This window comes from Argentina anserina, chromosome 4 (assembly GCF_933775445.1).
Source record: "Argentina anserina chromosome 4, drPotAnse1.1, whole genome shotgun sequence".
Taxonomy (NCBI): domain Eukaryota; kingdom Viridiplantae; phylum Streptophyta; class Magnoliopsida; order Rosales; family Rosaceae; genus Argentina; species Argentina anserina.
The window spans coordinates 14,762,964-14,774,309 of NC_065875.1; the positions used below are offsets into that span (position 1 = coordinate 14,762,964).

The 11,346-nt window shown below is 38.1% G+C and overlaps 1 protein-coding gene across 1 annotated transcript; it reads left to right on the forward strand.

Moving 5' to 3' along the window:
• Nucleotides 1-3,743: 3,743 nt before the first annotated feature.
• On the forward strand, nt 3,744-9,456 carry LOC126790114 (mitogen-activated protein kinase 16). Its single transcript, XM_050516252.1, has 10 exons — nt 3,744-4,368; nt 5,224-5,629; nt 5,769-5,896; nt 6,002-6,061; nt 6,785-6,934; nt 7,077-7,232; nt 7,341-7,552; nt 8,204-8,305; nt 8,435-8,592; nt 8,745-9,456. Exons 1-10 carry the CDS (start codon nt 4,345-4,347, stop codon nt 9,032-9,034), a joined length of 1,686 nt encoding a protein of 561 aa, XP_050372209.1. The 5' UTR covers nt 3,744-4,344; the 3' UTR covers nt 9,035-9,456.
• The last annotated feature ends 1,890 nt before the right edge of the window (nt 9,457-11,346 follow it).

Consider the following 11,346-nt stretch of genomic DNA (forward strand, 5'->3'; position numbering starts at 1 on the left):
GGTTAAGTTTGGGGAGTTTGTCGCTATTCGGGGACTTAACGTCGAAGAAGGGAGTAGGCCGCCCTACACACTGGTCGGGGTCTGGAGCCGATCCCATGATGAGCCCAAGGTAGGGCGAAACCAGTGCATTGCCCTGTTGGATAAGGTTGGCTCCATTGGGATGGAGTGCCGCATGGACCAAGTGTGGCAGCCGAATGGCTAGGTCCGTGACAAGTGGTATCGGAGCCGTCCCGACATCGCTGTTGTTGTGTTACCAAGCGCTCACACATATCGCCGTGTTCCCCAAGATACGGGGGGCTCTATGGGGGAGTCGAGTAGGCAGGGTGCCTCTAAGGGGAGGACTAGACGAGGGTCCGTGGCAAGTCTAGAACGAGAGATCCGGCACGAAGCTTTGTTGGGCGATCTTTGGGAACTCCTTTCGTCTCTCAGGCATCGTGGGCGTACAAGAGTTACGTGTGCCACCGTGGAGATGCCGTATACGAGGATGTACACCTTGTTTGGTGGGGGAGGATGTCACGTCCCATTTTCAGAAGTGTCTATCGTGGGCGTCGCTGGATATATGGCTGCTCCTTCCTAGGGGTTCAGGCAGGCCGACCCGGTTAAGTTTGAGGAGTTTGTCGCTAGTCAGGGACTTAACATCGAAGAAGGGAGTAGGCCGCTCTACACACTGGTCGAGGTCTGGAGCCGATCCCACGATGAGCCCAAGACAGGGCGAAACCAGTGCATTGCCCAGTTAGATAAGGTTGGCTCAATGGGGATGGAGCGTCGCATGGACCAAGTGTGACAACCGAATAGCTAAGTCCGTGACACTACGCTCACTTATTCTGAAAAAGACCATAGACCCTAAAAGGAAGGTCCAAATGCTAAGGCCCAAAGGAGGGAAACACTAGCATAACGTACCCAGGCCCACACTAGCCCAAAACCAAAATGATCAACAAGAGTGAAACCCTAAAGGCCTTCACCCTATACTTGCCGCCGCCGCCAACACAGCCTCTCGCCGCTGCCGCCTTATCAACCTCATAGAGCAACACAACATAGCCGCCGAACTCTTGCTCCACCAACAGATGGGCCTTTACTACCACCGTCAGACTCCATAAGTGCTTCACCATCGCAAAGGACCGGATTTTCTCTCGGACGAAAATCATGATCACCACTAGATTGAAGAACAACTGAAACTGTGCAAGGTCCTACGTCATCCACCTACGACCAAGCACCAACTCGAATAAAACTTTGACATGAGAAAAATCCAACCCTGTTCACCCGACCATAATCGGCAAAGCCAGTAGTGCCGGCACTGTTACCCTCAACTTTTGATGCAACCACCGTACACCTCCCACCAACCAACCTCATCCAAGTGCCGATATCAGTTGAGAATTCATAGCCATATAGCCATAGCAGAAGGAATCTGAAATCCTGATCCCAAAAAATTTCCACACTACTCCATAGCCAAAGGATGGGGAGGAAGAGGAGAAAAAAAAAATAAGGGTGACCACAACCACCCTTGTGCCTGAATCCTGTCGAATCTGTCATCATTCCATGTACCGCCGCCACTCTCCTCGCACCACCCGCCCCCAAAACAGAGAAAGAGCACTAGGGTTAAGAGAGAGAGGGACATATTCGAGAATTGGAACTCTGATTTCTACTTAACCAGAACCTCTTGTATGGGTTTAAGTCTAAAATAGAAGTGTTATAAATTAATTCGAGAATGTTAATATATTTGATTATTAGAGATTTAGTTGCAACTCGGTATTTAATAGTCACTAGCATGTACCCGCATAAATTTCCACGGATTACAGTCACTTCAAAAAAATTAGTTTTGGTTTATATACTTCATATCACCCACAATCTTCACCTGATTTTAAGTCATCTCATACTTTTTAAATTTTCACTTTTTTTTCTTAATTTTACTTTAATTTTTATAAATTTCCATATTAATTTTATTTTAATTTTCACTTTTTTAAATAACATGGTCATTTTAGAGACGTTAAAACTTTGATGAAGCTGTTGACACAAAAATCACATTTCCAATTATAATAGTGGAAATTAAAAATAAATAATTATTGTCGACTTCAAGTAATTATTGATTTGAAAAAAGAACTATATATGTGGAGGTGGTGTGTGTTTTATTCTGCCGGAGGAAATGCACAGCTGGAGGCAAAGCCGTGTATGCTCATCAATCATCATGCTGGAGCAACGAGAAACCAATTGACGCTCCCCTTGAAGCACGTGCGAAACACTCTTTGGTCGCCCGCCCTGATGTGGACCCCACACCGACACTGTCACCGCAAAAGTTGAAGCGCGTGGAATAATCGAAAGCAATCATTACCTCCATGATCTTCCGAGCCAAACTTTTCCAAACTTTCCAAGCTTCGTAAACATTAATTACAGTGCTCTACTGTATTCTTATTATTACCCGCAGTGGTAAGTTCTGGGTTTCGGAGATCCCATGTTTACAATCGTTGCTTCTCTCAGTTTCAGTTCCAGTTCTAGTTGCCAAAGTAGATAAGCTTCACATCGATCACTTGGTAGTTGGTACACAACAATACCTGATACTTTTTTTTTAAGTACTGGTTGATTGAAGTGAATCCTTTACATTTTAATGTCACTGCATTAATGTTTACCTCACTGCAGAAGTTACAATACCATCAACATCTATTAATGGTGGACAAACCAATAAATTCATCCGTGTACTGAAGGCTATGATTCGTGCACGATCATTTCTCCAAAATTTTGAGGCTAAAGTCGGTAACAGTTTGTGTGTGGGTGACATAATACTCCGAATGTATCATAATCTTTATATCAGGATTAGAATAAAACTATCGTATTATGAAGCGACAATATGAATGCAACTTTTCAGAATCGATTGACACCATCCGATGTGATCGGTATATATATTTAGTGGCCATTTTAAAATTTCATCTAATTTGGACTTCGTTTGACTGTCGAAATTTCCGGTAAACTAAAAACAACACTGATATGCATAAGGGTGGACCCATTACCAAGATGCAAATGTGAAAGCTGTTTACATATTTGAAATCACCTAATTTTTGTCACCAATATTACGTGGTCGTAATAAGGAAACTCATTTAGCAAAGTCCCGGTCAATGAGGTTTTATTATATCAAAACGATTATTTTTTAATTGACCTTAGATACAGACGGTTAAACCATGTTCAAAATGGATGAAATTTTTACAGGGTCCTTAAATATATATATGGATCACATCTATTGGTGTTGATCGACAATATTTCGAAATTAGAATTTATTTGTAACTTTTTTTAGAATGTTTTTTTAATAATTCTTTTATTATTTCAAAAATTTAAATTAGAGTATAATATTTTTTTAATATAAACTCGCAAGGCCCGGCCCGTGAAATCCCGCAAACCGCTTTAAGTGAGCGGGTTTGGATATTTATATTTTTGAAAATACTCAGTCTGACCCGACTCGTTACTTATCTAAATTTACTAAGACTCGACCCGGCCGGCCGTTGAAGAGCCCTACTGATCAAGTAAAAAAATAAATGAATCAAAAGCTTAAAGTGAATGACAAATGGGTCATTTCAAAACATACACAATTATTGTCGGATAAATTCCTACTTAAACATGAAAATTCCAGTTTGTAAATAATTGCAGATATAAAATAAATAATTTTTATTTGAAGAGCATAGTACAAAAGTGCCCACATCTCTTTCCCCTTACTACTTTCTCTGTTATTTTACTTCTCTCTGTCTTTCTCTGTCTCTGTCTTCGCTTCAAAGGCTCAAACTTGAAGTGCAAAGCTGTTCTGGGATTCTCTCTCTGAGATCCAAAACCACTCTGTTCCAATCTCAAAAATCTTCAAAACCACATCCACTTCAACTCAACTCCCAAAACTCATTACTTTCTTCTCTCAAAGATTTTATCTTTTCCCCATTATTTTATATCTATATATATTTCCTAGGAAAAGGTTTGTGATTACCGCCTTCTTAGATCCCCCAAAGCTTTGTTCTTTTCGATTTCGATTACTTTGAAGAAGTTATAGAAATCTCTCTGTGATCTGTACACTCTTTGTTTCCAGCTGAATTAGATTCCATTCCAATACAAGGACTACAGCCATTTTGTTGTCCCAAGAACTCAAAGACTCCGTTACCTGTGTGAAGTTGCTTGCCTTGTTTCAAAAGTTGGAATTGGAATTGGAATTCTGGGTTTGGATCATTGCTTGGTGATATTGAGCATCTGGGTACTTGAGTTTGTGTCAAAGTTTGATTTTTTTGGTGCTTTTTGTGATCTGGGTCTGACTGAACTCAGGGTGTTAGATGCGCCAATTGGATTGTTGCTTTGAAAGTTTTTGGATGCTTTGTTACTGAGATGCAGCCTGATCAAAGAAAAAAGGTAAAGTCAATCGATTCTGATCTCTTTCGATGCTTGTACATGGTCTCTCTTAGTGACTCCTTTTCTGTGTTATTGGATGATATGTTTTGTATGTGTAACTTGTATTGTTCTATGATAACTGGAATCAAATATGTTCCTGTTTGGTGTATATTATTATGTTTACAGTTTATTGCAGTTCTCTGATTCATTGTGTGGTGCATAATTAGTAGTGGTACCGTTGGTATTATTTCTATTGGATGGGATTGAACAGTGGGTCTTGTTCATGTCTCAGTTTTATGCCATATGCTTTGGACTTTGGGTATATTGCTGTGGCAAGGGCCCACTTTATACCTTTTCATGTAAGGCTGTTAGTGTTTGGCTCTATAGCTTAATTCATGGATCAAAACTCTCTACCTGAAGTGAAATATATGACAATGCATATATTACTTCAATACTTCAAATAGCATAACCATGTATAATAGATATGTTCGAAACTATAGAGATCTCCTGTTATGCTACTATTTTACCATATCCTGCCTGGTTACCTCGATCATAATAAGATCTTGTTGTTGCTTTGGTACTCTTCAGTCAGAATTAGGAAAGTCATCCTGAAATATAATTTGTGTCTTGGTGGGTTGTTTATTTTTTATTTTTTGAGATGCTCTTATTGGCTTTGGGCCTTGTTGTTTAATTTTCCTCTGCTTACTTTTGCAAAGTTCATAACATTAGTTATTTAAGTGCCTGAAAGTAACATAATGATAATGGAAACATGAGAGTAATAGTGGCAGAGCGACAAAATGTTTCATAATGACTTCAGACTGATGGTGTGTTTGTTTGTTTTTTTTCTTTTTTTATTTCTTTTTTCCGGTCATGCAGTCTGTGGATGTGGACTTCTTCACTGAATATGGTGAGGGGAGTAGGTATAAAATAGAGGAAGTAATTGGGAAAGGAAGTTATGGAGTTGTTTGTTCTGCATTTGATACGCATACCGGAGAAAAGGTAGCTATCAAGAAAATAAATGATATTTTTGAACATGTCTCGGATGCCACCCGCATCCTTCGCGAGATTAAACTTCTTAGGCTCCTGCGTCATCCAGACATTGTGGAGATCAAGCACATTCTATTACCTCCATCCAGAAGGGAGTTTAAAGACATATATGTTGTTTTTGAACTTATGGAGTCTGATTTACATCAGGTTATTAAAGCAAATGATGATTTGACACCAGAACATTATCAGTTCTTTCTTTATCAGCTTCTCCGAGGCATGAAGTACATACATACAGGTATTGTCTTAGTCTTACTATAACTTGGTTTCCACTTTTGAGTGCATTTATTACCATTAGTTTCTGCTCAGTTTTCTTATACTTAAACTACAATGACAATATGTTGGTTCTGAATTTTTGTCATTTATTGGTCCTCTAGCAAATGTCTTTCATAGAGATCTGAAACCCAAAAACATCTTGGCAAATGCCGACTGCAAACTCAAGATCTGTGACTTTGGTCTTGCTAGAGTAGCTTTCAATGATACACCCACTGCTATATTCTGGACAGTAAGTTTCTTCTTGAGCAGCAAATGAGTTTTATCCAATATATTATTACATTTATCTTAACTAATGGAAAATTTAATTTCACTTCTCTTTAACTTATGATTGCAGGACTATGTTGCCACGAGATGGTACAGGGCTCCCGAGTTGTGTGGATCATTTTTCTCAAAGGTGCAAGAATATTATCACTTTCACTTTCTTACATGCAGATGATGTATCTGCTTCTGTACTTTTCCATTACCTTTATATTTTTCTTGCTTGGTTTTGCAATATACTGAATTATCACATTGTAATGTTTCTTCTTCCTCTCTCTTCTCTCCAAAATTCTCTGTAAACAATTCTGTGGTGAAATTTATGATTGAAGAACACATTTTTCATCTCTCTTCTACTTACTAATTACAAGTGAGTTCCAAGCTTTTTTATTTTACTCACTCTAATACTAGATCCATTTCCATGCATGTAGCCTATGATGAACTGAGATCGTACCAAATTTCTGTTAGTGATTTCAGATTTGTACTTTGACATGTGTGAAAGTGCTTCTACATTTGTATCTATTCATTTGTTAATTGTTATTAAACAGTTTGTGCATTTATACAAGAGGTAGTAGAATAAGCTGTACCTTCCTTTTCTGTCAAAGAACTTACTCTGCCTTGTGTAAATGCATTTTCATTGGGAATGACCTTACCAACTGTGATCTGATAAGATATACCTATACATCCTATAATGATACTGGGCATTAATTTCCACAAATTTACGAAGTCAGACTGTGGTACTGGGTAGTAAAAGCCATTTTGCTCTACTGCAATGAATTACTCTATGTTCTTTGTTGTTTATGTTTTTATCCTTTTTACATCAAGTGTTTCAGTCTATTGATGTGTTTCTTTATGTTTTCAGTATACACCCGCCATAGATACATGGAGCATTGGGTGCATCTTTGCAGAGCTTTTAACTGGAAAGCCTCTTTTTCCTGGCAAAAATGTTGTCCATCAGCTGGACCTCATGACTGATTTGTTGGGAACACCATCTGCTGAAGCAATTGCCAGGGTTAGTTTTTTATAATTGGTTCCAATAATCTATCTAATATATGAATGCATGTTTATGTATATGAATGTGTGTGTTTACCCATTTCTGGCTTATTTCTTTGCATGCGATGCTGTTGTCTGAGTTGAATTTTTTTTTCAAACAGGTACGCAATGAGAAGGCTCGCAGATACTTGAGCAGTATGAGAAAGAAGAGGCAGATTCCTTTTTCTCAGAAATTCCCAAATGCAGACCCACTTGCGTTGCGTTTATTAGAAAGAATGTTAGCTTTTGAACCGAAGGATAGACCTACTGCTGAAGAGGTAACAGTCTATGCAAGTTCATGGTACCTTCTAGTATGTATCGGTTATAATAGCTTGGCCTATCTCTCTTCATTTCTTCTAAGGGTGATTATATTGTTGCTCTTTTAGGCTCTTGCTGATCCATATTTCAAGGGTTTGGCAAAAGTGGAGAGAGAACCTTCGGCTCAACCAGTTACCAAGATGGAATTTGAGTTTGAGAGGCGAAGAATAACCAAAGAAGATGTTAGAGAGCTTATTTATCGTGAGACTCTCGAGTATCACCCAAAGATGTTGAAGGAATACTTAGACGGATCAGAGCCAACAGGGTTCATGTATCCAAGGTATTCTCGTATAATTTATTTTTAGTTGAGAAATGAGAATGAGAAACATTCCTCTCATATATACAAAGTGTCATAGTTCACATTTTTTAAAATTGCCTGGCCAACTTCTGTGATTTTCAATACCAGAATTTGTATGAACCTTGTTCGGTTTGACTTTATAAACCTGTTGATGTGTTTGGACAACCGTATGACATGTTTTGAAATCTTGAAGTTATATCAATTTCATTGAGAGTAAAAATGCTGGATAGTTGAAAGTTCCATAATATGATGTCTTTGCTAAACCACTTCTGATTAGTATAAACAAGGGTGGGTACAGTCCATAACTTAGTCTATATTGTTTGGAGGTTTTCCCAGTCAGTCTGAGGAACTGTAGATGTTTATTCTCAAGCTAGGAGCTGATTGAGGAAGGGATGAGCTACAACATTGGTATCCTGAGTAGGGTTAATAAGTCAGGGGTTGCAATAGTTCTTGAGCTACAATAGTGACCTACATTAGTTTTCCCAGAATATAAAAAGCAATAGATTGTCGGTTATTTGGTATATGGGTTTGGAGTCTAGACAGTCTAATTATCCATACTTCTTATGATTCCATTGTTCCTCATAAAAAAAAGCAGCTATATCATAATTGCTAATATACTTGCTTTCATTATAGTGCTGTTGACCATTTCAAGAAGCAATTTGCTTATCTTGAGGAGCACTATGGAAATGGCACAGTTGGTGCTGCGCCTGAGAGGCAACATGCATCACTACCCAGGTATACCTTGTAGCTGGTGATTCCTGAGTATCATCTGTGGTTCTGTGAATCATGATGGTGTTTCTTGTGTATTCGATCTAGTCAACATCTAACACCGACTCTGGGTTTGACTGTACTTTGTGCTTGCAGGGCATGCGTTTCATATACCAATAACTCAGTGCAGCAACCAACAGAAGTCACAGAAGACATTGCAAGATGCTGCATCAAAGAAGTTGAGAAGCCAGTGGACAGGAACTGTGGACTCCCTTCCACAAAATTTCCAATTCAAGCTCCTCAGACCATCCAAGGTATGTAACTTAGTTTTAGTGAAGTTACTTGTTACTAGATTGGTTGTGCTTTTCTTGGTCTGAAACACTGCAGCTTCTCTACATATTGTTCACTTTGGTTTTCTTACATATGATTGTCCGGTTCTGAGTGGTTGTAACCGATTTTGATGCAGGAGCTGCAAGGCCTGGTAAAGTTGTTGGCTCAGTGTTACGTTTTAATAATTGTGGGGCAGCAGCTGCAGCAGAGACTCTTGAGCAGCGAAGAATGGTTAGGAATCCAGCTGTTCAAACTCAATATATGGGTGCTGCAGGCTCTTCATATCCTAGAAGAAATGCATCCTGTAAAAATGAGAGGGAAGATAATGAAGTGGAAGGATCAAATGGATTGCTGCCAAAGCCCCCTCAATATATTCCAAGGAAAGTTGCTGCTGCACAAAGTGGATCTGGAAGTCAGTGGTATTGACTACATGATGGGTTCACATGGTGGAATCTACTGGCCACAACTAGTGTTGGTTGGGACAGTCGTGCCACATGCTAACCAGGATTAATTCGTCACTAAATAACTTCATCGACTAAACTGATACAGTTGCTGGTTCCAGGTATTGCATATTGCCGCATCAATGGAAGAAGTTTAGCTACGAAGTGATGCTTTTACATCACTATATTTTAGTGAAGGAGTTGTCTGATCTGTCTCCCCACTTATGTTTTCTGACTTGGGGATTCAAACCAAGACATAAAGGGGCATGTGAAAATTAAATGAAGGAAATGTTCAAGTAATTATTTCTAGTCTGTCATTCTTTGCAAGCTAAGTCTGAGTTCTTCTGCACGTTATTACATCAGGCATAAGATCAGAGATGGATGTTATCACTTGCGTTATTTTCTTAATGATAAAAGGGATCTCTGCTTTTGTTCCAAGTGTTTCAAGGTCTGTGATTACTAATGCTCGTAAGTAACTAAAAGAAGAAATTGCATGAACTTGTTCACCCAAAGAATTGTACTCCTAAAGTCCTTAAACTTTTTATTGGGAAAGTAATTTTCGTATAGGTGCTTCCCTTTGCTGGTGCCTGGGTTTGTATGCTTAATTTAAGCGAGTTCCAATGTCTCTCACGCTTCTATCTTTAGATGTGTATGTACTCCTAGGTCCTCTCATGTTTCTCTCCAGCTATGAGGCAACTAATTTTAGATGTGTATGTTCCCACGACTTCTTCTGATCCTATAACGTGTGTTCAAGAAATAACATCCTGTTGATGTGCATTGCCAGAGGCTCAGTGAATTTTGAAAAGAGGTTTTGGCGAGGAGGTTTCACTGCACACATCATTCATATGTTAGTCAACGGATCGCCTCATTACACATATGCCTCAGAGCTATCATTAGGCCAACACCATATGCAGTAATACGTTCGATCTTGTTTTCGTCCAACATAACAGATGACTAGATACTGGTTAAAAGACCAGCTTTAGAAAAATAGAAATGCACAATGTTGAACCAAGGAAAAAAAATTCAAAATGCCAGCATTTGGCTTGGTACTTGACTACTATAATCATACACAACGGACAGAGGATTCACAATTATATGGTAGTAAAAGCATCATAAAACTTACATAAACTGCATGCATGTGAAAAACTCGAAAGAAACAACTATTCAAGACAACATGATATCAGTTCAGAATAAGGATAACAAGGAATTAAAACAAAAAAGTACTGTAGATAACTTATAGAGCTCCTGCCACTCGTTGCAATAACAGACTTTTTTGTCTAACCCAACAAGTATGATACACTCAAAACCCAGAAATCTACACCAAATCAACCATATTCACTTGCATATTCAAGCGTAAATCAGTACTGTAACTACTGATATCATAAGACAACAAAGCTGTGTTCAATACCTGTCACTAGTTTCCGGCCTCAATGAAAGAATTTTAATGACTTTAAACTTTCCCTTATCAAGATAACAGGTTACATTAGGATCAAGTTTAGAAACATAAGAAAATGATCTCATAACTTAAACCATGTCTTCTCAGCAAAAACAAACAAACATTTTGATCCGTTACTCGCACTGGTTTAACATGAGTTAACCTTCAAACGGGAAACAATTCAGAAACCAACAGAACAATGCACTAGATTTTATAAAGCCAAAGAACAAATAAAGGAAAGCTAAAAAATCCTTTTAGCACTTCTCACCACTAGTAACTTACAGAGTTGCAGCAGCCGAGAAGCATATCACCAACTAGTTGAAACTCATTCCTTTTAAGATAAACCTCATATCATGTTTCAACAAGACAAGGAGTTCTCCAACAAAAGCTTGATCAAAGAATAACACAGTAATATGCTTTTTTCTGCAGTATTAGATTGACTACGAAAGGAATCTTCGTTTCAAATAAATAAGTTTGTTTCTCATTGTTTAAAAAAAAATCGCACGTACTGTATTCCACCTAAGATCTTCTGCTACCTTCTATTTTTCTCAGAATACTAGGTTATAGAAACTGGCTAAAAGATAATAAATTTAACACAAAAGGAACTGCTACACAAAACTGTTGACTAAATTTCATTTCAACATGTATTAACATGATTTTAAAATCATTGAAATTTTTACAGAAATTGGCATGTTTCCGTCAAAACAAAAAAGCAAAATTTCATAATTTTGAGATTTAGTAATATTGAAAAATAAACAGTACTGGTACAACAAGATATAACAATAACATCATTTTTTTTATAAAAATAAAAAGATATAACCAATAACATTAGCCATCATAACCTGATGTATCATCTTAATAAT

Coding starts and splice junctions, on each gene's coding strand:
- LOC126790114 (XM_050516252.1), top strand. CDS start 4,345: ATGCAGCCTGATCAAAGAAAAAAG. Junction 7,233..7,340: donor ATAGACCTACTGCTGAAGAG/GTAACAGTCTAT, acceptor TTGCTCTTTTAG/GCTCTTGCTGATCCATATTT. Junction 7,553..8,203: donor ACAGGGTTCATGTATCCAAG/GTATTCTCGTAT, acceptor CTTTCATTATAG/TGCTGTTGACCATTTCAAGA.